The 27,044-nt window shown below is 66.6% G+C and overlaps 1 protein-coding gene across 1 annotated transcript in view; it reads right to left on the minus strand.

Moving 5' to 3' along the window:
• Positions 1–27,044, minus strand: part of BRSK2 (BR serine/threonine kinase 2) — a 47,423-nt gene that overhangs the window by 11,063 nt on the left and 9,316 nt on the right. The window contains exons 3-17 of the mRNA XM_034644857.1: positions 16,724–16,818; positions 15,403–15,488; positions 12,717–12,857; positions 12,106–12,222; positions 11,320–11,353; positions 11,081–11,149; positions 10,858–11,004; positions 9,579–9,610; positions 9,086–9,250; positions 8,860–8,957; positions 8,624–8,774; positions 6,017–6,082; positions 3,952–4,012; positions 2,978–3,185; positions 2,286–2,334 (exon numbers count right to left, since the gene is read on the minus strand). Of these exons, the coding sequence (XP_034500748.1) occupies positions 2,286–2,334; positions 2,978–3,185; positions 3,952–4,012; positions 6,017–6,082; positions 8,624–8,774; positions 8,860–8,957; positions 9,086–9,250; positions 9,579–9,610; positions 10,858–11,004; positions 11,081–11,149; positions 11,320–11,353; positions 12,106–12,222; positions 12,717–12,857; positions 15,403–15,488; positions 16,724–16,818 (1,519 nt within the window). The remainder of the gene's footprint in view (positions 1–2,285; positions 2,335–2,977; positions 3,186–3,951; positions 4,013–6,016; positions 6,083–8,623; positions 8,775–8,859; positions 8,958–9,085; positions 9,251–9,578; positions 9,611–10,857; positions 11,005–11,080; positions 11,150–11,319; positions 11,354–12,105; positions 12,223–12,716; positions 12,858–15,402; positions 15,489–16,723; positions 16,819–27,044) is intronic.

Here is a 27,044-nt window from a genome sequence, read left to right on the forward strand (position 1 = left end):
TAACACGTCCTGATGGCTGTCTCGCGGCTCCACCGACGGAACGCGCCCATCCAGACCACGAGACCACGAGGCACAGGCCGGCCCCGGCCCGGCAGTGCACTCCGACATCGGCACTGGCAGGGCGAGCCGTAGGGGCTGTCTCAGGCACCTCTCCGTGGTGTTCCTGACCACATGACTTCCCTTTTCCCGCCCGGTTCCAGAGCTGGCCTCTGCTCGGCCCAGGGACCCTGACCCAACAACAGCACACAGGTGAAGACAGGGAGGCACGTCCTGCCAGGCCCCTGGTCGCCAGCCGCGTCCGCCTCCTTCCCCACATGCTGCCGTCCTGCCCGCGGTGTGCTCTGGGTCCGGCGCTCCCGAGCGCAAGCTCCTGCCCCAGCCGCTCCCCGCCGCGCCCCAGCACCGGCCACGGTGCCTGCATCCAGCGAGGTTGTGGGGGCCCGTTCTGGAGCCCGTATGTGGGGTTTCTGCTTCTCCTCCCTTGACGAAGAACACCGAAAACACGTTTGTTTGTATTTTGGGAACCAGTGGTTTGGCATCTGGCGTAACGGGCAGTCCCGCGCCTGGAAGAAGCTTGAAGGAGCCAGAGAGGCAGCGCCGGCCGACTTCACGTGTCAGCTAGGCCACCCGGGCAGCTGCCGGGTGTCTCCGAGTAAAGCACACCGCTCTCCCTGACGTAGTGGGCCTTGTCCAAGCAGGTGAAGACCTCGGAAGCAAAGGCTGCAGCTTCCCCAAGGAGTTTGGCTCAACACCGCAGAGTGAATTCCCCACCTGCACACGTCACACTCAGGGCTGTGACACCACCCGAACCTATGGCCTCAGACCTGCCAGCGCCCATACCTGCACGCTCGTGCACACGCATCCCACTGGGCGCTTCCTGGACCCCTGACACACCACGGGCAAGCACGGCCTCTGTAAGAGGCCTTAGCTGTCCTGGCCTCCTGGGCCACCACACGCCTGCTTGGTCCCATCGGCCACACTTGCCGGGTGGTGGGCGCTGGCCAGGACCCCCAGGAGGGGCAAGGCCTGCAGAGGGACTCAAGAATGAGAAGGGGGGTGTGGGCCACCTGCACAGCGTCAGCTGCTGGGGGGTCTCCCGTCGGGACGCCCAGCAATGACGTTAGAGGGGTGTCTACGAGCGCCGCGACAACAGCAGGAAGTTTTGGCCAAGGGGCGCTAACGGCGGGATGGGAGTCCCTAACCCGCACACGCCGCATCCCCAGGCCCCACGCAAAGCTCGCCACGTGGTAGCAGCTTCTGCTCAGTGATGAGACGGCAGCCCCAAGGAGGCTGCCTGTGTCCCCTGCCGGCCCTGCCCTGCGTCACAGCACAGTTCCCGTTTGTGCGCCCTCTTCCCGGGGCTGCAGGACCAAGGCCGCCGCCAGGGCGGGAGAGTGGGGGTAGGGTCGCTCCAGGGTCTCCACCCCAGTCCAGACTGGCCGTGGGGTGATGCTTGCCCGTCGCCTGCCGTGGGCCCTGCTCCTTCCTCTTGGCGATGGTCAGCGGAGGGCTTGGTCTGCTCCTGGCCTTGAACAACGCCACCCTCCCCTGGACACGAGTTCCCACCAGGCCACTCCGTGGCTGTTCCTCCTCCTTGGCCAGTGCCATGTTTTTGCCTTGAGATGCTCCATCTCTCTGAGCCCCCAAGTTTATGGCTGCGCTCGGGGCTCCGTCCTGCCTGTGGGCAGCCCTGCTCAGCTCGCCCAGCACAGCGCTCCTTGTTGGAGGCTACCTGCCGCGAACACCACAGACCGCTCCTGTCACGCTCCCCTACTCGGTACGTCCAGGGCCAAGCCTGTATCCACAGTAGCGTGAGCACACCTGCCACGAGGGCTCAGGCTCCAGTCCGCAAGCCTCCCCCAACATGGAGGCCGGGACTGTTAGCTGGCGTGCCACAGCCCCTCCGAGGCATGGCCGTGCCGTCCCCGGCCTCCGGCCAGCCCCAGGCTGTGGCTTCCGAGCAGTGCCCGGAAGAGCCAGCCAGCTCCCTCAGCACCCCAGGCCCTGCTCCCCAACCTGGCGTTCAAAGTGCCGGACACGGAGACACGGTGCTGAGAAGGAGAGGTCCCAGGCAGGACGTGGAGGGGGATCTGGGGCAACACAGGGTCACGGGGAGAGGGGGAGGAGGACCTGGAGTGGCCCGGGTACTTTGCCCCAAAGCCCTCATGGGCCCCCTGGCCCGCCATGGGGGAGGGTCCAGCATGGGCCTCCCCCACACACCCCGTGTCTGGGCACCAGGAGGGCGGCCGACGGCTCACCCTCAACCTTGGGCAGTGGCCACTTACTCTGGAGATGATTCCGGGGTCAGGTTGGACATCTCCTCGGGTGTCGGAACTGCGTGCACGGGAAAGACAGGGAGAGAAGGTGTGACCACTCTGCCCTATCACCAGGACACCCCCGCCCTGCGCCGTGACTGGGGTCTCATGGAGCCACCCTGCCAGCTCCAGGCCCCTGCCGGAGCCTAGGGCCACGGGGCTGCCCCAGCCTCTGTGCTATAATCAGGCCATGCCTTCTCTGGCTTCCAGCCAGCCGTACTGTCCCCTGACAGATGGCACGGGTCCCCCATGCCCACGCACTGTCTGTGCTGGAGGCTCGGACGGCCCGGCAGTGCCCACCGACCCTTGGCACCCCGTGTGCTGCAACAGGCTCCCCACTGCCGCCCCGTCCCGCAGGCCTGTTGACGGCCCTTGCCCCCACCCGCCCCTTGGCTGGCTGTCGTCCTGGGGCCCAAGTAGCCCGGCCTCAAGTGGTCACTTGGCTGAAGGGAAGCCCTGGAGCTGGGAGGGGCCCCAAGGTCACACCCACCAGGCCTCCGACACACAGCGGGCAGGCCCAGGAGCGAGCAACCGTCTGGACATGCTGCCTGGGCCTGTACCATCTTAGAGGACACAGACCGCTGCCCGGGGCTCGTGGTCAGGGAACCAGCAGAGAAGGGGCAGCCCCTGCCATCCCCACGGCTGCTTTTCCCTCCACTGACCTTGCAGTTTCCGGCGGTGGAAGCGGGGTGACCCCAGGAAACTGTTCTTGATGGAGTTGAGCCGCGTCCTCCAGGGCACCCCTCCGACGCTGGGGCTGGACGGTGGTGTGGGGTTGGGCGTGCCCGCCGGGCTCTCCTTGGGCGTGTGCACGGGCGTCCCCTTAGGGGTGGGGAGGGGACTACCCCTTGGAGAGGGGTGAGGGGTCACCTGTATGGTGGGGACAGATTTGCTGTTTGGTTCAGTCCCAGCGGCCAGGAGCCGGGTGGGGGCCGGCATGGTCGGCAGGCCCGGGGGCAGGGCCAGCTGGGGGCCTAGGCCCCCTGGGACAGGGGGTCGGGCCTGGGTGCCAGCCGGGAGTGGGTTGGACTTGGTGCCCTGCAGTGGCTTGTCGGTCAGCTTGGCCTTGCTCGGCAAGGTCTGGGTCTTGGGGTTGGGCCGCGAGGCGGCCTGTGGAGGGAGGACGTGTCCGGGCCGAGAGGCGCTCCGACAAGCTTCAGGCTCCATGGAGGTGGCCAGGGGGCAGGCCACGAAGGGGCTCTCAGGGGGCAGGGGGGGCAGGGCAAACTTCCTGACAGGCTACAGGGCAGGTGCAGGGGGCAGGGAGCAGAGCTCAAGGGTCCGCGAGAGCCGCCATGCAAGCGCCCGCCACCCCCCGCATGCACACACAGCACCAGGCGGGCCAGAAAGAAACGTTCAAGCAGGACCCCAAGGCAGGACCAGCGGGGACAGGCAGGCGTGGGGGTGGGAGCGTTTGCCATAAAAGAAAACAAATAACACAGGAGAAAACAAACAAAACAAAACAAAACAAAACAAACGAACGTGCAGTTAGCCAGAGCGGCAGCAACCACGTGGGCGGCCCCAGCGGCAGGCGCGGGGCACGGGCGCAGCCCAGGCTCTGGGAGCCTCCCCGGCCCCCCCCACCGGTGCACGCCGGGCCTCTCGGAGCTGGGGGTGGGGTGGGGCGGGAGCTCACCCGGGGGCTGCTCAGCGGGCTGGTGGACAGGCCCGAGGAGGCGCCGCTGATGGACCTGGACCTGCGGACACAGGTGCGGAGAGGGTCAGCCGGGAGGGGCCGTGGCTCTCGGCTTCTCTTCCCTGGGCGGACCCTCCAAGAGGCCGGGAGCCCCAGCCGAGAGCCTCGAGGCCGCCATGGCCTGCGCATGCCTGGCCACAGGCAGGGCTGTCCTGCTGTCCCCACCCTGCCTCTCCCAGGGCCCAGGAGGGCCCCACAGCCCCTTCAGGGGGCCCTGTCAGAGCCCCAGTTGGGGGGGCTGGCTGCCTGTCTCGGGGCTCCTTTCCTCTACATGGGAGCTGCCCCACAGCCAAGGCCCAGGCCCAGGATGGCACTGGGGAGCCCTCAGCAAGGGTCTGTTAGGGGCTTGGGTGGCCAGAGGGACGCGGTGGGACAGGTGTTTCCTGGGAGCTGCATCCAGCCCCCATGTCAGGTCCACTGTCCAGACCCTGGTGCCCCAAGCTCAGCCAGAACCCCAAAGGCTGAACTGCCACAGGCCCTGAGTCCTGTGCTCAGCTGAGAGCCTCCCATCCTAGCACGTGGGCCACCAAGAGGGCACTGGCCCAGCCCTGCCATGCCCACAGCCCACTTGCCCAGCCCAGAGCTGCCCACAGCACACCAGCCCATAGCCCTCTCCTCACTGGCACCACGAGGGCCTGGGCAAGGCCAGGCTGGGGTGAGCGCTGGCTGGGACCACGAGCCTTGTCCAACACCGGCCCCACTGGGCCCGCAGACCTGGTGGGGCAGGAACCAGGCGCCCTGCGGGGCAGGGACCTCGCTCCACACCACACAGCCTCAGGGAAGGCACACCATGCTTGCTCAGCCCTGGGTGCTGGCACCTGCCACCCTTCGAGGAAGGAAACAGGGAGGGGGGTACCAAGGCAGCCACAGGAGAGAAGAGGAAAAGAGTGAAGGCCTGCCCGCACCCGTCAGCCCAGCCCCCAGAGGGCTCTCGCCCACCCGCTCACACCCCGGCCCAGCCCCTGGGCCTGAGGGAGGAGCTGAGCCCACTCTGACCAGGGCCCCAGCATTTGTGGGGTGGGGCCCCATGGCAGTGACCCTCCAACTCCTTCACCCAACGCAGCCACGGAGCCGGGGGCAGCACTGACCTTGCTCCCAGCCCCCTAGCCGAGCCTGCCCGCAGCCAGGACCATGCCCAGAGCCAGGCCTGGGTCCAAAGCTTTTGGATGCTGGGAAGGGAGTGGGGGCCGTCGGTCCCGGCTGGTGCCCACCCCAGCAGCCACAGGCCAGCAGGGCAGCAGCCAGGAGTGAGGTCCAGTGCCCGGGGCCTGCCTGCCACTGAGCCAGCCATGCACTCGTCACTTGGCACACGGAAACCAGAAAAGCAGCAGTGGAAGGAAGAGGGGTGGGGGCTGCCTCCACACCGTCCTGTCTAATCAGGCCGCCACCTGCCCGAGACAGAAAGGAGGGGGCCAGCACACAGAGCAGCCAGGGTGGGGCGACAGGTGGGCAGCGAGAGGCCAGCAGTGAGCAGGCAGGGGCACGGGCAGGTACGGGAGCAGGCGGGGGGGAAACAGGTGAGGCCCGACCACCATCGCCCACGGGCAGCGGGCCCTGCAGGGGCAGGGCTGGGGGGCTCAGGAACGCCAGGCCCCATGCAGAGACCCCTGAGACTGTCACGCCTCCTGCCACCTACTGGGGAGCCTGCCACAGCCCTGGCCTGCTGGCTTCCACTCTGGCCCCTGTGGGCAGCACAGAATGGGGGAGGGGAGAGTAAGCAGGGCCACGCGGAAGAGGCCTCACAGCCTGCAGACACTTGGGGGTCCCCGGGCAGGGAGAGCGCAGTGGGTCTCCTCACCCGGTCAGGCCAGCCACTGGCCGTGCCCCAGCAGCCCACGCCTCCTCGGGGCCTCAGGGCCACCTGGCCCAGGCCCTTCCCCAGCGTGCCGGAGGTCTCCCTCGCCAGAGCTGCGAGGGCCGGATGCGCCTCAGGCCCAGCCCTGCCACCAGGCCCGCCGTCGTCCTTGGGGCTGGGGGGCGGGGGATGGGTGGGCAGGGTGTATACCTGTCTTCTTTGCTGAATTGGGGGTGGGCTTCAGCGATATCCAGGCTTTTACTGAACATTGCTTTACTACAGCAGGAACAAAGCGAGAAAACAGAGTTACTGACGCAGCCCCACCAGGCGGCCCGGGAGGCCGGACCTCCGCACAGCTCCACACGAGCTGGGCATGGCCCACCTGGCCCCAGGCCAGGCACACGGGCACGAGGGGAGGTCAGGCAGGAGAGTGCCGGGGCCACAGCGCACCCCACCCCAGTGACCTGCTGGGCGGGGGGGCGGGCCAGGCCTTGGAGGATGCCCAGCACCCACCACCAGCCCTAGGACCCCTCCAGCCTCAGCCGGTGGCCCGCTGGGGCCCACTGCCAAGTGGCCAAGCCAGAAGAAGCAGCGGAGCCTGGAGCGGCAGTGGCAGGTTGGGAGGTCCCGGGAGGAAGGGACTCTCCGGGGACCGCCGGGATGGTCCACAGCGGACCCCGTCCCAGCGCCTCCCACCCCGAGGCAGCCAGGCCTGGAAGGCAGAGCAGGACCCTCGGCTCGGTGGCTTCCCATGCCCGGCCCCCTGCTCCAGGCGGGTGAGGAGGGAGGGACGTGGGGTGGCCAGGATGAGGTGGGCCCCACGTCAGCGCTCGGCCTGCACTGGGCAGGTCGATCGGGAGAGCAGGGGCAAGGCTCAGGAAAGGTGGGCTGGCGAGAGGTGGCCTCTCACCCTGGGGGCCTGCTGGGGAGAGGGGGGCCCACAACAAGCAGGATGCGAGGCACAGTCAGGGCAGGAGCTCAGCCAGCAGAGACCTTTCTCCCCGCCACCCTCACCAGTGCCCCAGTCCCGGAGCCCACGGGCAGTGGGCCATGGTGGTCTGGAGCCAACCCGTTTCCCTGGAGGAGGCCTGGGACCACCGAGAGAGCCAATGACCACCAGCCAATGAGCCCAGTTTAATCATGATGGTGGCCTTGTTTCCTGGCAAATACCTTGAGAGGCCTGGCTGTCTCCAGCACTCAGCCCCCAGGTGACCAGGGGCAACCCCAGAGCTAGGACCCCCAGAGCTGGGTCTCCAGGTCCCAGAGCTATGGAGAAAACCCCCACCTGGGCGGGAACACTGGGCCCCTCCCCAAGCAGGCCCTGTGCGGGGCCAGGATGAGGATTGGCCGAGGGCCCCGCCTGGCCAGCGGAGGCCCTGCAGGACCAGGGCACCCTTCCTTCCTCCAGGGGGTGCTGTGGGCACAGCCCAGACCTGCTTGTGGCCCTTAATCCTTGTCCTTCCATCCTTGTCCTTGACCCCCACACCACCACAGGTGACCCAAACATGGGGCCGGCATCAAGTGGGGACAGGCCTGCTGGGTGGCTCTGAACATGGCCTGACCCCAGTGTAGCCAAGTCCAGTCCACTCCAGTGCAGCCCAACGTTATTCCAGATGGCCTGACCAGCCCAGTCCAACCCAGGTCCACGGAGCAAAGCCCAGTCCACCCCAGTCCAGTCCAGCCCAGCTCAGTCCACCTCAGTCTATCTCCGTCCAACCCAGCTCAATCCAACCCAGTCCAGCCCAGTCCAGTCCAGTCCAGCCCAACTCAGCTCAGTATAATGCGGCTCAGCCCAGTCCAGCTCAGTCCACCCTGGTCCAGCTCAGTCTAGCCCAGCTCAGCCCAGTTCAGCCCAGCTCAGTCCAGCCCAGTCCAGGTCAGGTCTAGCCCAGCTCAGACCAGCTCAGCGCAGTCTAGTCCAGCCCAGTCTAGCCCAGTCCAGCCCAGTCTAGTCCAGCCCAGTCCAGGTCAGTCTAGCCCAGCTCAGTCCAGCCCAGTCCAGGTCAGTCTAGCCCAGCTCAGACCAGCTCAGCACAGTCTAGTCCAGCTCAGTCTAGCCCAGCTCAGCCCAGTTCAGCCCAGCTCAGTCCAGCCCAGTCCAGGTCAGTCTAGCCCAGCTCAGACCAGCTCAGCACAGTCTAGTCCAGTTCAGCCCAGCCCAGCGCAGTCCAGCCCAGTCCAGGTCAGTCTAGCCCAGCGCAGTCCAGCCCAGTCCAGGTCAGTCTAGCCCAGCTCAGACCAGCTCAGCACAGTCTAGTCCAGTTCAGCCCAGCCCAGCGCAGTCCAGCCCAGTCCAGGTCAGTCTAGCCCAGCGCAGTCCAGCCCAGTCCAGGTCAGTCTAGCCCAGCTCAGACCAGCTCAGTGCATTCTAGTCCAGTTCAGCCCAGCCCAGCGCAGTCCAGCCCAGTCCAGGTCAGTCTAGCCCAGTGCAGTCCAGCCCAGTCCAGGTCAGTCTAGCCCAGTTCAGACCAGCTCAGCGCAGTCTAGTCCAGCACAGACGAGACCAGTCCAGCCCAGTCTAGCCCAGCGCAGTCCAGCTCAGTCCACCCTCGTCCAGCTCAGCACAGTCCAGCCCAGCCAAGTCCACCCCAGTCCAGTCCAGTCCAGCACAAGCAGTCCGAGCACCCCAGCCCAGCCCCTAGCACAGTGTGGTCCAGCCACACCCAGTGGCCTTGGCCCAGCCCCAGGGCCAGGGGCAGGGCAGGGGGGGTCAGAGATGAACCATGTCAGGCCCAGCACAGCCCATGAGGACTGCTAACGCTGACCAGGCCAGGCCGCCAGGAGGCGGAGTGGGGGGTCCTCCTGGAAGGCACGCACCTCTGGCCATGCTGGGCCATCTCGATGGCCCGCCGCGCGGGCACTGGGGAGCCACCATCTGTCACGCTGAGCACCTCCATGGACTTGCGTTCAGGCCGCCGTTTGCCGTGCCGGTTCAGCATTGGGGAGTCCACACGCTTCCGGGGAGGGTCTGTGTGCAGACAGGGGTCAGGGCCAGGCAGGCCGCTGGGCCTGGGAGGGGCAGCATGGGGCCAGGCCACCCTGCCACCTTATACCTATTTCATTTCTGGGGGGCAGGTCCTCATCCTCATGGCTCGGGTACCTTTCTTTCCGGTCCAGGAGGAGGAAATAAATCATCTTCTCCTGGTTTTCCCTGCAGTGGGCGAGAGGCACCAAGAAGACTTGGCAAGTCCATTCCTGGGTGGCGTCCCACCCCGTGGCCGCCTGCCTGGGAGGGGCCGCTGGGGCCCCAGACCACGCCACAGCCCCCCACCGACGTACTCCTCGGACAGCAGGTCCTGCAGCAGCTTGTTGCGGTCCCGGAAGCAGCCCAGCGAGTGCATGCTGTCCAGCACGTCGGGGTCAATGTCCTCCAGGCTGGGCAGCGAACGGATCTGCACCTTGCGGGGGATGGGCTGCTCTGGCTCTGGCTCGTTCTTGCCCCCTCTGTGGATGACAGACACTGCGGGGTCACACCTCCACTCCGCAGCTTGGGGCTCCTCCGCCCCCACCCTGAGGTGCCGGGAGGGTGGGGCCCACCCGTTCCCGGGACCCTGAGTCTTGCTGCTCTCCCTGCGCCCAGCCCCTGCATGCCTCCTGCATCCTGCCTCTGCCCAGCGCAGGCCGGCCTGGGGGCCCTGAGAGCCAGGAGCGGCTGAGGCTGGGGGCAGGCCTGCGCTGGGCTGGGTCACCCCCCGCTTTCCCTAGCAGGCCCTCCAGGCCATGGTGACAGGTGAAAGGCAAAGCAGGCGACGTGGGAGGAAAAGCTACTTACATATACCATATGTGTTTCTGAATGTGCTCTAGCTACAAGGAAAGAGAAACAGGGAGTTAGTACGAGGAGGGATGGAGGAGCCCACGTTAGGAGGCCGGGGGGCGGGAGCACGGGGAGGGAAGGAGTGCAGGAGTGCACAGAGAGCAGGACAGGAGGAGTAGGGGAGGAAGGGGCTGGAGGGAGGGTGCGGAGGGGAGGAGAAAGGGAGAGAGGGCATGGGCACAATGTGGGTGGAGGGTGGGGAGTGTGGGGAGGGGCTGTGTCCCTGGAGGCTCCAGGCTAGCACCCCTGAGCCTGTCTACGCCAGGTGAAAGAAAAGATGCGGAGCTAGAGAGAGAAGGAAGGTGGGCAGGGCTAGGGGCCTGCAGGCAGGGCTGGGGGGCCTGGACCGCAGAGGGAGTGAGCACGGAAGCAGAGTGGCCTCCGGGGTCCAGGGTTCCGGGAGGAAGGCCAAGGGAGGAGGGCAGGGGAAGCAGCCAGGGAGGCCCTCCTGAGCACAGGAAGGGGCTGGGTGCAGGTGTAAGCAGGAGGCTTGGGGGCCGGCCCTGCTCTCCCCCCACATCTACTCGGAACAGCCTGGTTGGGAGGGTGGGGGAGGGCGGCCCCTTGGGCACTGGGCCACCCTTGTCCTGGAGAGGCCAGCCAGGGGAGTTCTGCTGCCCTTGCCCTGGGGACCAGCCCTCCTGGCGCGAGCTGAGCCGCAGGGAGGCCAGAGGCTTCTCTCAGGAGGAGCTTCCCTCATGCCTCCCCGGCCCCCAGCCGTCAGGAGCGGTCGTGAGGAGCTAGTCACGCTGACTAGGCCCTGGAAAGCCTGGGACACAGGGGTCGCCATCAGTGGGCATTCACCTGCCAGGCACACCAGCACTCCCAAACCACGTATCCACACCCGTGCGTATACCCACACCCACGCACATGCAGGTACACGCCCGGGCACATGTGCACGCACCCACACGGCCATGCCCACACCCACACACACGCAAGTACACGCGTCTGTACGTGCCCACACGCCCCTGCACACACCTGTGTACGTGCCACACGTGCACCCAGGGTTTACTTACCCACGTGCTCTCACACACGTGCACACGCACACGCACCATGCACACCCAGGGCCCCCCATAGGGGGCTGCACACAGGCACAGGCGGGGTTCCCCTGCAGGTGCCAGCCCTTGCCCCTGGGAGGAGACGCTGGAGATGGGACCCGGGCCCTATCAGCGTGGTCCCAGGCAGGGACCTGGCAGGCTCTGGGGGTGGGGGGTCCTCCGACCCGTCCGGGACCCACCGTGAGGCGCCGGGCGGCGTCCACCTCGATCATGCCGCGCAGCAGGCTCTGGCAGTCGGGCGGGATGAAGTGCGGCATGTGAAACACGCCTCGCTTCACCTTCTCCAGCAGCTGCCTCAGGTTGTCGTCGTCGAAGGGCAGCGCCCCCTGCCGGCAGGGGACCGGGGTCACCTCGGGAGGGGCGCACAGGGACAGCGCCGCGGGGGGAGGGGGGGGGCCTCACCACCAACAGGGCGAACAGGATCACGCCGCAGCTCCACACGTCTGCCTTGCGGCCGTCATACTTCTCCCCCTGCGGGCGGCAGCGGGGTTGGCAGGGTGAGCGGCCAGGCTCCGCAGAGAGGGTGGAGCCCCGGCACAGGGGTGGGAGGGAGGCGGCCAGGGCCCCGGGGGTCTGCGAGGCTCAGGTGGCGAAGCCCCCTGGACGGGCAGCGACGAGGGGGCGGTGCTGTGACTACTTACCCGGATCACCTCGGGGCAGGCGTAGTGGGGGGATCTGGGGGCAAAAGCAGCAGTCAGGCGCGAGGTTCGGGACCCGCTGTCTGCCCTGGCCATCCCACCCCGCCTGCACTCAGGGCTGCCCCCCAGGACCGCAGCAGTGGAGCCACCCGGAGGCATGCTCTGCTCTGCAGGAGACGCCCCTCCGGGGGACCCTCAGGCCCACTAGGAGGCTCAAGGGGCTTTGGTGCCGACCCCCTCACAACCTAATCCCTACTGTGTGCTTCCGGGGGAGACTAAGGCACGGGAGCCTATGCGCTCCGCCACACTGAAGGCTGTGTGTGTGCGGGTGTGCAGGGGCGTGTGTGCACGTACAGAGGCGTGTACTTGCGTGGGTGTGGGTGTGGGCATGGCCGTGTGGGTGCGTGCACATGTGCCCGGGCGTGTACCTGCGTGTGCGTGGGTGTGGGTATGCACACGGGTGCGCATACGTGGTTTGGGAGTGCTGGTGTGCCTGGCAGGAACATCGCGGGAAGGCCCACGGGGCTGAGTGCACACCGAGCAAGCAGACAGCCACGGGGAGGGCCGGACCTGCCTTCCCGGCCAGAGAGCCGAGGGGGGGCCTGAACGGTCACCAGGCAGGGTTCCTTCAGGGCATCGCACTTTGCAGCAAAGTGTGGGGGCAGAGCCGGGGGTCCTGGGGCTCCAGGCCCCCCAGCTGGACAGCTGAGACCACTAGCTGCATGGACGAGGCGGTGGGAGGGGGCCTTCGGGGCGGCAGCCCAGCCCTCTCCCGGCCCGGCCGCTCACCCGCAGCTGGTCTCCAGCAGGCTGTCGCCAACCTGCAGCGAGGCCATGCCGAAGTCGGCGATCCGGATGTTGTTTTTCTCGTCCAGGAGCAGGTTTTCCGGCTTCAGGTCCCTGTGGCTGGGAGGGAAGGCGGCACTGAGGCTGACCCGTCCCCAAGCTGCCTCCCCGCCCCTAGCCTGTCCACGCAGCACGGGGCCAGCAGCAGCCTGGCCTGGCGATGTCACAGGCCACCAACAGGAAGTCGCTTGCCCGGCACAGGTGGTCTTGGGGACAGAGGAGCAGGGACCCTCTGGGTCACACCACGTGCTCCCACCCGCCCCAGGGCGGGCTTTGCTTCACTCCCTGGGGCCCCTACCATAAGTGCTCTGGGCCAAGGCCAACCTGGGATCCCCAGTCCAGGGTGACCAGGCCCCGGGACCCCTGAGAGACCTGAGGAGGGGGCTCCTGGAACCTGGGACAGACAGCAGCTTCCTAATGCTCCTGAAGGGGGGTCGAGAGAGAGTGTGCCATCTGCTCTAGGGGCATGGGGGCAATGCGGGGGGGCAGAAGGACCTGGTCAGGGGTGCACCTAGCGGGGGATGGGGACGCCCCACAGGGGTCGGGGCGCGCACCATATAGAGTGGCTGTGGCAGAAGTCCAGCGCGGAGATGATCTGCCGGAAGAACTTCCGGGCCTCTTTGGGGGTCAGCCTCCCCTTCTTGACAAGGTAGTCGAAGAGCTCCCCACCAGACACGTGTTCTAGCACCAGGTATCTGCGGGGGCAGGCGGGCGTCGCGGGGCTGCACGTGGTCCGACCCGCCCTCCTTGGCCACCCAGCCACAGTGGCACCGGCCAGAGGCTGCCAGCCAGCACCCGTCCCTGCGCCACCCTCTGCCTGTCCCGGCCTACCACCGCACCCTTGGCATGAGGGCCCCACCACCCCAACTCCTGGCAGGCCCACTCCCGGCACCGCCTGGGGGAGCCCTCTGCTGCGGGGAATCCAGGCCCAGGACCAGCCCTGGGCCCCTGGTTGAAGGACAGCACGGCCTCCAGGCAAGGGGGGCACTGTGGCCGCTGACCCCGACGCAAGCTGGGGCCATGACCATTCTAGGGCCTCTGTGGCTAGCCCAGCTTGGGCTGCCAGGGCAGGGGCATGAATCAGACATACGGCCCTCAGGGAGCCCTGGCCATCAGGGCAGACCTCCAAACAGGGTGAGCAAGGGCCTGGGGCAGGGCATGGCCAAGGGCCCCCAGGGGTGGCCCTCACACTGGGTCTTGGAAGACACAGGAAAAAGGTGGGCGTGGCCCAGCTGGCATGTGGTCACTGCCTCACCTCAGCTCCCCTGGGCCTGGTGGCCTGGAGGCCTAGACTAGTGCAGGGGCTGGAGGCTGGGCCACCAGGGGCGTTCTGACAGGGCCCCGGGCTCCCTGGCTCTGTGGGCCAGTGGCCCCAAGGCCTGGCATTCCCCTCTGCCGCCCCTTTGTGCCCTTCCCTCTGCTGTGACGTGTCACGGGCAGGGGCCCAGGGACTGAGGGTCCTCTGGGCTACGGTGCAGGGCCGCAGTGAGGGCAGGGCAGGATGGGGAGAGCCGGAGGGACAGGGCATGTCTGGCCCAGTGATGGTGGCCTCATGGAGGGAGGGATCCTGAGGCAGGGGGCACAGGACGGTCCCTGGGACGTGTGGGTATGGATGCCTGCAGGACCCCCGAGGAGTTGCTGGACGAAGCCAAGGGTGTCTCCAGAGCTGGTCTTGCAGGCATGGAGGGATCGGTCACGGTGGGAGCACAGGGAGTCGAGGAGGAAAGGGGGTACTGGGTGGGATTCCGGCAGGAGGGGCCATCCTGGGGTCTCGCCCTGCTCCCCGAGCAGGAGGATCTGAGCACAGCACAGGCCACAGGGTGACCTCACTGGCAGGGGGCCCCCGACCGCCCCTCCACCTGCAGGCTCCCTGGGCAGCCTGGGGGCTTGGGAGTCCTGGGGAGTGGGGGGCCCGCAGGACCTGATCACCCTCATGCTGGGTGTGGTGTCCCTGTCATCCGGCCTTTACCCGGGCTGTGTCCCCCGCTGGGCTGCTGTCCTAGGCCCTCCCTTGCTTCCTGACCCCCACCCCCAAGGCGGCCTCCTTGTGGCCCAAGGCTCTGCCTGTCACCCCCCCAGGTCTGTCCTCGTGAGGATCTCGGCAGAAATGAGGCATGAGGGGTCTCCTGCGGGTTGTGTGTAGAGGTGGCCGACACCACCTGCCCCCAAACTCATGGGACACCACTGGACACTGCAAGGTGGGCCCCTGGTCAGGCCGATGGTGGGGGCTCATACAGGTGTGTGTCTCGGGGCACAGAGCTCCTCACGCTCACAGTGTCAGGGGCCCCAGCACCCCCACACCCGTGCTGACTGCCTCCGACACTTGGGTCCCAGCCGGCACAGCGGGAAATGGCCGGACAGTGAGTCGCTTGTCGGAGGGGCTGCGTCTTGGACCTAGGGGCCATCCTTGATCCACGTGCCTGAGCCTTCCTGCTCGCCTGGGGCAGCCCTCGGGCCCGGCTTCATGCCCCAACCCCCACTGCCCAGCACAGTATGGGCACCTGGGCCTCTTCGGGGCTGGGGGTTGGAGTTGAGCCCTCGAGGGTCCCCTGGCCCAGGCCCTGCACACGTTTCCTCACTCAGTGCCAAAGTGCCCAAGGAAAGTGCCACAGGAGCCCCTCCCTGGGGGCCTGGGTATCATAGGCCGGGCCTCCTACAGTCACACAAGCAGTAGTGACAGGCCCGGACGGCCCCTTGCAGTGACCCTGGGAGAGACTGCCACCCACAGCCCAGGCAAGCTCAGGGAGGCCATACAGCTGGTGACTTGGCGGGGGGGCTCCCAACCCAGGTGTGCTCGGGATGTGAGGGTTCCGCTGGCCTCAGAGGTCAGCCGCTCTCAGCAGTGTGGGTGCCGGACACCCCAGGGAGGGTGCGACAGCAGGCCCGGCGAGGGGCCCGGCGTGGCCACAGCCGTCGGCCAGCCTGGCGTCCCACAGTCCAGTGAGGGAGCAGATGGGGGCTCAGTGGGCATGGGGAAGGGTCCCTGGGAGCCCTGGCAGAGTATCAGGGATGGGGGGGCATTCACTGGGGCTCACTGCTTGGCCCCGGCTGCCAGCCCCCGCCTCCAGGAAGCCCTACCCCCTGGGTGGTTCAAGCTGGTGGCTCTGCCGTGGTCTGGGCCGAGAGCGCTGACCATGGAAGCCTCCGAGAGCTCCCTCCTTGCCAGGGCCCCCTGCCCGACGGGCTGCCCGTGCCTTCCCCGAGGCCCCACCCAGGCTCTCCACACCCAGCAATACCTACAAATATTTTTTGTTTTCATAAACGTCGTGTAGCTTCAGGACGTGAGGGTGTTCGATGAGCTTCAGGATGGCGATCTCCCGCTCCACCTGCTCGGGGACAAGAGGTCCAGCTGGGGGCAGGCGCGTTACCTCCCACCCGCAGCCCCGGGGTGGGCTGCCGGGGATGCCGACGCCACACCGCCCTGCCCTCCGGGGGTCTCTGGCTCGTCTCTGGGGGTCGAGGGCCGTGCCCCCTGGATGCCTCAGCTGGGTCATGGGGGCAGCAGGAGGCTTGGAGGAGGGCCAGCCTAGCGATGGGGTCTGCCCCTCTGTGGACTGGCCCATCCCATCCCAGGGACATCACACAGGGGGCTGCCTCCCGGCCCCTCCACCCAGGCCCTGCCAGGCCTTCGGGGGGGTGGGCCCCAGTTAGATCCCCAGGCCGATGCCACTGAGCTCTTATCTCTCTGCTCGGAGAGCTTATGGGCATCTCGAACTCCGTGTCCCCAGCTGGACATGTAGGTCCCGGGTGCTGTCCAAGGCAAGGTCAGGGTCTGCCCGCTCCCATCCAAGCAAGCATCACCTCCCCTTCAAACTGCCCCAGCTGCGGTCCAGGGGGTTCCCCAGTGGGGCCCGCACAAGTCCTTCCCTGCTCTCCAGCGAGGTCCTCTTCCTCGTCAGCAGCCCCCCCATCAGCTTCCACCCCCCAGGCAGCCCATCACTGCCCTCCAGGCGTGCTGGCCCCACGTGCCCCCACGGGAAAGGTCTGCGAGAGCGTGAGGCACAGTCCCCAGGGCAGGTGGCAGCCGTGGTGACAGGGAACCCCCTGCCTGCCACCTGCCTGCAAAGGTCTGAGTGCTCCACACCCACGGGTGAGCAGGCAGGTGGGGAACCCAAGGCCTGAACAACCCCTTCCCACTGGGCTGTCCAGTCCCAAAGGGGGTCCAGACTGCACCACACGAGGGTCTCCCAGGACCGGGCAGGGAGGAGGGTGGGAAGAAGAGGGTCTGTGCGGTCCTGGTAAGTGTCACGTCCTCTCCCTCCTCAGAGGCAGGGGCCTCCTGAATCTAACTGGGGAAACTAAGGCCCAGCTGGCTATCCCAGCAGGTTGGCACAGCGCCCAGATGGTGCCCCTGGCTGAGGCCAGGAGAAAGGGCAGGCGGGGTCGAGGAGGCAGCCAGGTGCAGGGTGCTGGTCATGGTCAAGGGTGCCAGCGCGGGGAACCCGCTCTGTGGCCGGCGCTGCGCACCTGTGCTCCAGCAGGACCGAGCAGGGGGACCCACCTGGGCCGGCTTCTCTGCAGCCCGTGGGGTTCCCACCGCAGGGCCCCCACCTGAGCTCACCTTCATCAGCACAGACTCGCTGAGCTTCTCCCGGTTGACGATTTTGATGGCCACTTTCTGGCACGTGACACAGTGAATTCCCAGCTTCACAAGGCCTGTGGGGTGGAGAAGCTCCCTGAGACCCCATCCAGGGCCCCAACCAGCAGGGGCCCTAACTGCTCCCCCCTGCAGGCCCCTCACTCGGGGCCCGGGCCCTGCCCCCACCCCTCTCCACCCCATGCGCCCCAAGCTGGATTCCCACAGCCGCTGTCCGCCGTCCTGTGCTCCTTGGTCACTGCCCAGAACAGCTCCGTCTCGGAGTGTCCCTGCCCCACATCACATCCCCCGCCAATGGAACCAGCCCTCTGACCTCCTTGAGTTCCCCCTTGCTCTGGAGACCATGACACCCAGAGTCCCCCACTCCAGGCCTTCAGCCACTGCTCAGCCACCCCGCGGGGGAGCCAGGGTGTCATCAGGCTCAGGGCCACCCCCTGCCTGGCCCCTTAGGGACCCCTCCCCCCGGATGCTCAGCCTCTACCGCCCGACCCACCGACCTCCCCGTTCAGCCTGCAGATCTCGGACAGGGTGCCCGGACGGGGTCGGCTTGCGGCCGTCTCCAGGACAGCAGGCTGGGCCCAAGGCCACTCCCTGGACAGCACCACCCCAGCCTCCCACACCCTATGGCCCCCATGCCTGGACCCCCCCGCCCCCGCCACAGGACAGAACACTAATTCGCCTCTTTCTCATGGTCCCACTTCTAGGACCTGAGTCCTGGCACTTCAGTAGTCCTGGTCGTCACCCCCTTGTCCTGTAGCCGCAGCCAGGCTTACACCTCCCCCGCTGGGACAGGCCCCTGGGGCCACCAGCAGCCTCACCCCCACTGCAGCCTGGGCTGCTGCCAGCACCCTCCAGAACTCTGGCTGGACTGCTCTGTGGCCCAGGACACCCCGCCTCTCCGTCCCTGAGCCTAGGCCCCCAACCCCGACATTCTCCAAGGTGACTTTCCTTCCCAGGCAGGCACATGAAAGCCATCATGACGGCTAGACCCACCTCTAGCACTTGGAGGCATGGAGGGTCAGGCGACCCTGTTCACCTTGGCATCGCAGCCCGACCCTGGGGTGCCCTTTCTGTGAACACTGAAGGACGCCCACACTGTGTTATCCTAACGTAATCAAGGTTGGGATCCCGACCGCACCCCCCCCCGCCAGTTGTTGCTGCTTTAACCATGACCTTGAGCTCCTTGCCATGACCTTGAGCTCCTTGCCATGCTCACCAGCTGCCTGGGTTCGCCTGGGTGGCAGGGGGAGTCTTACCAATTTGCAAGAGCCCCTCAATTTTTACGGGAAATGAATCCCTTGTCAAATGCACAGAAAACACCTTCCCTTAACGGACCGCATGTCCGTGACTTTACGAGGTCTCTGTGTCCTTCCTTGGAGCACGGCCACGGCTGTCCTTCCCAGCATGGCGTCTTGCCCTCCCCCGGTGTTGGGCTCCGTGTGCACAGGGAGCTTGGCCGAGAGAGGACACCGTGCTCGCCCAGATGCAGGAACAGCAGCAGGAGCAACGAGGGCAGGTGGGGGACGTGGGCCATCGTGGGTAGTGCCCAAGAGCCAGAAGGTCGTGTGTATGCTCCAGGAAGGACAGATGGGCTCCTGGGCTCCAGCAGGTGTGCCCGCTGAGGCCCCCCACCAACTCCTACCCCAGGGAGGCCTGCAGACCCTGGAGCCTCTTGCTGGCTGCCTGTGATCTGGCCCTGAGCCCTGTGATTCGAGGTCAGTGGGAAGAGCGCAGAGCACACAGCAGTTGGCATCTGTCGGTAATTCAGGGCTGGAGGCCCAGGGACTCACTGCCCCCAAGACAGGATCTGCTCTTGCCACCGGCCCTGCTACCCAGTCAGCAGGCGCCAGCCAGAGTTAGAAGCAAAACTCATGCCTGGCGAGTCCCCAGAACCAGGCTGACAGGGCAGGGGGAGCTGGGGAACAGGCAGCAAAAGTCGCGACTCCACAGGCGACAAGAGCCTCCAAGTCTCGAAGACCCAGGACAGACACCGGACGAGGTGGCCAGACACCTCCCCAGAGGAGAGAGCTCCAGGCCCGAAGCAGCTGGAACAGGAGCCCGAGAGACCCCACAAGGCCGAGCGCCATCACCGTGCGATCCCCAACACAGGTGGGCATGGCCCAGGGCCAGCTCTGGTGGCTGGTTCCTGCAGCAAACAACGGGAGGGACAGGACATCCCCAGACAGCACGGGGCTCGGGAGCCATGGCTCAGGCACCAGGGTACCGGGTGGACGGGCAGGAGGACGCACCCACATGCACACCTCGCAGCCGTGCACACATGTCCTCGGAAGGCAGGAGTCACAGACGTGGGGAGAAATGTCATCCTGCTTCCAGAAAAGGACAATGAACGGGTGTCTGAGTGACAGGGCGCTCGATGGCCACGCCAGCCACCCGTTCAGAAGCAGAAAGCTGCGCCATTGGTGTCGCCCCCTCCGAGCACTGTGCCAGGCGCTGTGTGACGTGAGGGAACATGGGGGACACAACCAGTCACTGCACAGCTGCCCTGTGTATGAGGTGCGCCCAACGAGCCCCACGCCATGGGCCTGCCCCTGCCCCCCCCGAGCTGCTCGCGGGCCTGTGGGCTGGGCGCCAAGGCTCTCAGCCCTGGTCCCCAGGAGCCCCCTGCTGAGCCCAGGTGAGGCCAGCCAGGCGGCTTGGCCAGGTCCGGGGGGGCAGCTCCCTCCCTGTCTTCGTCCCCCTCCACCTGCTGCCTCTGGCAGGAAAGTCTTCAGCCCTGCAGACTCCCGCTCACCCCTCAAAACCCAGCGTACAGGTGTCCCTCCTTAGTGAAGCTTCCGGCCACCCTGGGCAGTGACACCGCCCTGGGGTCCTCTGCAGGGAGATGTTTGGTTTCCTAGCAGTCCTGCCACTTCCCTGGCAGCAGGGAGTGGGCCGTGTGCCCTCGGGAGCACCCCCTAAGCACGCTCGGGATGGTGGGAGGACAGCGTCTGCTGGGGGAGCCCACAGTCACCCTAATGACCCAGAGCTGCCACTGCTCAGGCTTGTGGCACATTACCGTCTCTACAGCAAACACAGGTGCACACCGAAGCAGGGCCAGCATGCTGTGTCACCGATGCCCGGCCCAGGCGGCGGGTGCAGGAGGGTGCTGGACCACCTGTGTCCACTCTGCAGGAAGGCTCCAGGCGTCCAGGAGCCCCAGGGGCCTCCTGGGGAAGGCACAGGCGAAAGGCCAAGGAAGAGCCCAGGCCTCCTGGCCTGCCCCACCCAGCAGGTCCTCACCGCACCCCAGACTTGGCACAAACACGCGTGTGCTTTAACGAGCATACCACCCCCCGGGACCACAAGTCTGGCCAGGAAAGTCAAGGGGACCTATGGACGGCCCTCCTGCACACCCTGCCCTCCACTCACCTATCACTGCCCACGGCGCCCAGAGGGGGCCAGAGAGCCGGCATGCAAGGGGCTGCAGGCGGGCTGGTGCTCCCTAGGGTGGGCTCGGGACCACTCTGCAGGCAGTGCCCACTCCTCCTGCCCTGCAGCTCTGACCGGTCCTCATGCCCACTGCACAGTCTAGAAGGAGGGAAGAGGCTGGCCCTGCATGTGCTGGGCCCCACGTGGCTCTGAAGGGCACAGGGCAGCCCCAGAGCAGTGGGGAGCAGGGCGCCACAGGGCGGGGGCTCAGGGCAGAGGACAGTCCTGAGCGGATGTCTCCTGGGGTTCATCCTTTACCTCCCTCTTCTTCTTGTCATGGTCCTTCAGAAAAAACCCTGCCGGCGCCCCCTGAACCCTGGGAGCCCCCAGAGTAGGACCTGGACTCCCACTGCCCAGAGCCCACCCTTTGTTCTGGGCAGGGGTCTGGGAGCAGATGACAGACAGGGTTGCATCAGGAAAAGCCACATCCCGAGTGTCCACCACGTGCCAGGTGCAGACGGCCCCCCGCAGGGAGGAGACCAGAGCCTGAGAGGAGCACCACTAGCCGCGCCTGCCCCCACCGCACCGCCAGTTGGCCGTGGACCAGGGCAACGTGAATGCCACAGCCTCTGTGGGTGCCTGGGAACACCACCGGCCCTGCAGGGTCCCATGACGAGATGCACGCAGGGCACACGCAGCTCCTGCCCAGGGGGTCGGGGGGAGCAAAGGGAGAAATGATTGCTTTTGCCATTTCTCATCCAAATCACCAAATATCTACATGGGTGGACACCTGAGGAGGCCCCTCCTCATTGCTGACTCAGTTACTCTCCAGACTCGCCTTGATCCCAGCACCCTGCCCCCCTGCAGCCCCGGCCACGGGCCCACCCTCAGGGGGGCAGCTCTCCTGAGCTAGGAGTTTCTGCCAGAAGGCCCTCCGGTGGCCCCCTCCCCACCTGGCATCCTGCAGTCCCTCCTGCGCCCCCCAGCAGAGGCTGAGAACGCAGGGAAAGGGCGGGAGTCAGCTGTCCGCCCGCAAGGCCCGCGACAGAAGTGGATGTGAGACGCTGGGAAGGGGTGGGTCACAGGCTCCGGGGTGGTGAGCGGTGGTGCAGACACAGCAAGTCCCTCAAGGGAGGAGGGAGGCTCTCCGGAGAGGAACCTGGCCCGGAAAAGGAGAGCCACTGTCCGCGGTGCTGACCGAGCCCGGCGCCTGCTCGCAGAGCCCCTGCCTGTGTGCTCACACGGGTGACCGCGCTGTGTCAGCTGGTCCCTGGACTTGGGGGACCAGGGAGAGCAGTTCCCACTGTGGGTTCTGGGGAGGGAGACTCATGACGGCGGGGGTGGTGGACGCTTCTGCTGAGCCAGGGCAGAGGGCAGGGCAGGGCTCCATCCGTGTCTCGGGAGAAACAAGTGTCCAGCCGCTAGTGCTCACGAGGCCGTCACGCGGAGGGTCACTAACACCTGCGACGGGAAACGGTCCGTCCTCCGTCACGAGCTGCCGCACCTCTGGGACCGTGCCGCCGGCTCCCAGGGCCGCAAGCACAGCCAAGGGGGACCCGTTTTCCGCCTCCTCAGCAGGCCTCACCATGGGGCCCCACCTGTGGGCACGAGAGGGAGCGGTCTCTAGGGCCTCGCACAGCAGACACACCTGTCGTGCTGGCGTGGATAGCCCCTATCACCCCTGCTGCCTGGGCTCTCCTGGGAGGAGGGAGGGAGGCGGCACCACACTGGCTGTTGGGAAAATGAGTCAGCAGGGCTGGCAGCCCTGAGCCAGCCCCACCTCCCCTGGGCTGGGCTGCCCACAGCAGGCAGGGCAGCGGGAGAAGCCTGGGAGGGCGGGCAGGGGCAGAGGCACACAGGACTATGGGTGGGAAAGGGACTGGGGACCATCAGCACACAGTATCCTCACAGGAGCGGCCTGGACATGCTCAGAGCCCACACGCTGCCCTTGACCATCTCTGGGACCTGAGCTTCCCCGGCTCTGCTCTCGGGGGCCAGCGCGGCAGCCGCACTGGGGCAAGTCCCAGACATTGCAGGTGGTCCTGCCCTGGCCACTGTCCCCACATGGACGCCACCCCATGCCAAGGCCAGGACCCACATGCCTGGATCTGGAGGCAGAACCAAAAGGGCAGGGGCCAGGCACGGTGTTCCCCACAGGCCAAAGGCCCCCCATGGGAGCTTGATGCAGCCAGACATGCCTGGGCAGGCAGCCAGAGGCCACGAGCCACACAGCCAGCTGGCCCAAGGGGGCTTCCCAGAGAAGCTGAGTGTTGAGCTGAGCCCAGAGGAGAGCAGGTTTGGGGGGCTGCAGAGGCCCCGCCCCCGGCTCCCAGGAGCCGCTCGTGGGCAGAGGCAATGAACACAGGCCACACATACAGGAGGGTGGCTGTCTGCAGTGCTCCCAGCTGCACGTGGCCCTGTGGCCTCTTCCTGCTACCGTCACCCTGCCTCTCCAGACTGCGGCAGCCTCCCGGAGGACCCCGAGGGACCCCACTTCCTGGAAGCCAGCCTCCCGGCCACATGGCCCCTCCTGCACTGCACCTCGCTGACCTGCGTGGCCAATGAAATGTGGCAGAAAGAACCACTCATCCTTCGGGGTGGGTGGTAACCACAGCTTCCTTTTGGGGTCTGTTCCCTGGGATCCCTGCTCTGAGGAGCCTGCTGCCTCATCCTGAGGCAACACCCTGTGGCCAAGAACTGGGGTGTGCAGCCAGCGCAGCCTGACCCACACCGGGAGCCTGCTGAGACCCCTGGGCAGGGCCGCCCGGCTCAGGACCCAGAAGACAACGTACGCAGTCTCAGGCCGCCAAGTTCTGGGGAGACCTTGTTAGGTAATAGGTAATGACGCTCTGCCTCTGACCCCCAGGATCCAGGTGAATGCCCAGGCCTGGCATTTGGTATGAGCTGAACAAACGTGGGGAGTGGCATCCTGGAGCCGGGTGCACGGCCCAGCAGTGGATAGCCTGGGGTTCCAGGCAGATGTGCCCAGACAAGTGCCCCAGCCTGAGTCTCCTCCTCTCACCTGTGCAAGTGGGGAAAACAGCCCATCCCACCCAGGCCCTTCTGGACAGCATGGAGCTCTCTCCCTGAGACTCTGGGACGGGGGGGGCACACGGGGGCAGGTCTGCTCTGCCTCTCTGTTCACAACCCCGTCCCCTGCGGGCAGCCCCGGACACCAGCCTGGTGGATTCCCAGGCTGGAGCCCCTCTGCTAGCCTGTCTCAACCCCCAGCTTGCTGGGCAGCTCCCCAGCCTGCGTGTGAGCACTGACGCCCCTGAGCCGGGGGCAGGGGTGGGGTGCGGCTGGGCAGGGATGGTCATTTGTGTGGATGCTGGTGGCGGAGAGGGGCAGACGGTACCCGGCCATCCCGTTCCTGCTAGGGCACAGTGCTGCCCGGTCCCTGGGGGTGTCTGTATCCTTCTCCCTTCAACACTGGGGAAGTTCCTGCCACTGGGTGTCCACTGAGAGAAGGGAACTCCTCACCCTGCCCCATTTCCTGCACTGACCCCATCTCTTCCCCTGACACAGAGCCCCCCACGGTGTGCCTGGGCAGCCAGGGAATCCCAAGGCTGGGCTGAAGGCTTGCCCTACTGGGGCAAGGTGAGGATGCCCCTCGTGCCCTTCTGGCTCCCCACCATCCCCTCCTCACCCCCACACTCAGCCTCAGCCAGGGCTGGGGGCACCCGCGGAAGCTGTGGAGGGCCCGGCTGGTGCCGCAGTGAGACTTTCAGGAAGAATATCACACGGGACTGTGCTCCAGGTGACCACCAAGGGCTCCGGGCACCAGCTGGGCTGCTCCTGAGCCCGTGGGCAGGAAGCTGCAAAACTGGGGACACCGTGGGGTCCTCCTGGGGCCTCAAACCACAAATGGATTGCCTAGGGGATGGATGGTGGCCTCCAAAAGACACATCCACATCCTAATGCCTGGACCCCGTGAATGTGACCTTATTTGGGGGGGGGGAGCTTTTGCAGAGGCAAATTTGTAGATCTTGACAAGAGCATCTCACTTTGAGCATTTCGTTCGGCCCCTAAATCCCAACAACAGGACTCTTGTGAGAGGCTCACAGAAGCACCACGTGCACATGCGGCTCTCCAGGGGCGCCAGCAGACCTGGGAGCCTGGAGCGCAGCCCCTACAACCCAGGGAAAGAGTCACCATTGTTCTGGGGACCACAGTGGGGTCAGTTCATCACGGTGGCCCCAGGACCCCAGCAAGGACCCGCACCACTCACGGGAGTATCTCTCTTGAGTTTCCGTTCTCTCGAACCAGAGGCATCTCAGAGGGGCTTTCTGCATCTCCTACTACGACCCGGCGATGCACCCGTCTCCAGACCCCTCACCCCGACGGGAGCTTCTCCCCCACACACTCGGCAATCCGCCCTGCCCACAAGCCCCTCCCCGGCCTCTCGGCCTCTCGACCCAGCAGGACTCTGGGGACTTCGAGGAGAGGGTCTGTGGGAGGGGCTCTGCTCTCTGGCAAGAGGCTCTCACCACTGCCCTGCCTGCACCAGCACAGCCCTGGAGGGAGGCACCCTGTGAGTTGCAGACGCAGTCACCGGGGGCCACGCTGAGGCCCCGGGGCAGGGTGGGCTCGGGGAGATGGGCAGGCCCAGAGGTGGCCGCCTGCTCCAGCCAGACCACTGGCCCGAAAGGGGGTTCCTGAGGGTCCTCCTCTTGAACTTGATCCTCACTACAGCCCACTTCCTGTCTCAGAAGAGGAGACTGAGGCTGGGCCTACCTGACCCCAGGGCCCATTCTCCTGCCTCTGCCCAAGGGGTCAGGGTGAAGCCTGCCCGCGCCTGCGCAGGCACAAGCCCCACCCCCAGTACCCCCAGCACCCGCTTAGGGAGTCAGCGGGGTGCAAGGCAAAGACATTGGCTGAACCCCAAAGACACTAACGAGTCCAGGTTCCCAGCACCGCCCCCCCAAAGGTGGGGGCAGAGTCCTTTCAGAACCGTGAACAGGGGATCAGTGTGGCCCTGGGCTTGGGGTCCAAGCACAGCAGCTGACTTGCTCAGGACTCCACAGCTGGGGTGAGGCCAGAGCCAGAGTGCCATGGGGAGCCGGCTGTCAGTGCTCCCTGGGCACCTCCCCCAGCCACACCCCTGCTCTTTCCTGAGCCTGGCGCTGAGGCCTGCCTGCACCAACCCCGGGGTCGCAGTGCAGCGGTAACCTTTACACCCAGGAAACCGGCAGAGCACACGGCTCTCTGGACAGCCCTTCTGGCACCAGCAGGAGCCTCCAGAGGCCCTGCCCCAGATCTCTGGTGCCTGGGTGCTGTGTGCAAGCAGGGTCGAGGGACCAGTGCTCTGAGGCTAGAACACCTCCTTCCGCGGGGGGGGGGGGGGGGGGGGGGGCCCCCCCCCCNAGAGCACCCTGCTTTCGGCAACCTGTAGCTGGGGAGAGTCAAGAAGGCCAGGGCCTGCCAGGGGCTCACGGTGCGCTGTGGGCACCAAAGCCCCCCAGGGGTGGGATGGGGATGGAGCCTGGCAGAGGGATCGATGCCTGCTCTCCATGCCCTGAGGCTCTGAGCCCCATGCTCAGGGAGAATGCAAGGTCCCTTTGGCCTCCAGTGGGATGACGGGCCCCACTAGGAGTCCAGGCCCCACTGGGAGACCCCCAGCCTGGAAGCCCCAGCAGGTCCTGGGTGGCACCTCTTCACAGCAGGCAGGGGGACTCCTGGGGAGGCTGTGCTGGGAGACAGTCGGCACCGGGCACATGTGAAAGATGGGGGTGTGGGCAGTGCTGACGCTCAGCCCCTCCAGCCCAGCTGCCTCCCACCACATGACAGTGGACGGGCCCTCTCCAGCTGCTTGACTCCCACTCCCAGCAGCCTCAGCCTCCTTGGGAGTGAGGGCCTTGTGGTCAGGCTGGGGAAGTTCAGGGACTTAAGGTGCAGCCTGAGGCCCCTCGCCTGGTGTCTACTCCATTGAATAAAGGGCCACACGCCCCACCCTCCTGCCAGCAGTCCACCCTCCCCCCCCCACCGCACACACCCTGATCGGGGCCCTGACGTGAGACCTGAGCTCAGGAAGAGGGCTGGGGGCACCCACACCCACCCACCCCAAGCCCTCAGCATCGCCCTCTCCTTTCCCCCCGGGGCTGGTCCAGGGCCGCCCACGCTCACGTCTGGCTTCCAAGGCTGCGCATTCGCAGGCAGAGGGCGGATGCTGCGCCTGCTGGGGTGGGGGCACTGCATCAACAGGCTTGGTTCCCAGGCTCCAGGCGCACCCCTGCCCGCCCAGTGGCCCCAGGTGCCACCCGAGGGCGCCCGGATCCAGCGGACTCGCTTCAAAGGCACTCCCTAGGCAGACGCGCTGGCTGCGAGCCCTCCCTCCCCAGCCCTGCCCACCAAGGGCTCCTCGGACTCGGACTCGCAGATGGGGGGGGGGCCGCCCCTTTGAAGTTGCCCAGACATCAAAGAGCACTCGTTCCCCGCAGCACCGTCAGGGCCTGCGTTCTTTCCGTGCCCCCACCCGACGTCTTCTCCCCGCCTGCAGGTCCCGGCCCCCAGCTCTGGGGAGTGGGGTGTGCTGGGCTGGCGCCCTGGTTCTCTCAGCCTCCTCCTGGGGCTGCTCCGAGCTCCCCAAACCCTTCCTCCTCCTCTATTTGGGGGATGGGGTGCCGGATCCCGCGCCCCACCCCCACGCTGCGTGCGTCCTCCCCATGCGCCCACGTTTCTGGGCTCGGCGGTGGAGGCCCTGCCGGCCGCAGCTCGCAGAGACACCCCCACACCCCACCATCACGTGGCCGGCTCTGGGCTCCTGGTTCACGCCCACGCGCGCTCCTCCCAGGTTGGGAAGTAGGCTCGGATGGAGGACCCGGAGGGGGACAGGGAGGAAGGGAACACCGGCCCCCAGCAGGCTCCATCTCAATATAGATTCCGCTGTTTCCTTCGCCCACCAGGCGCGGGGGGG

Source organism: Ailuropoda melanoleuca, chromosome 16, assembly GCF_002007445.2.
Source record: "Ailuropoda melanoleuca isolate Jingjing chromosome 16, ASM200744v2, whole genome shotgun sequence".
NCBI classification, from domain to species: domain Eukaryota; kingdom Metazoa; phylum Chordata; class Mammalia; order Carnivora; family Ursidae; genus Ailuropoda; species Ailuropoda melanoleuca.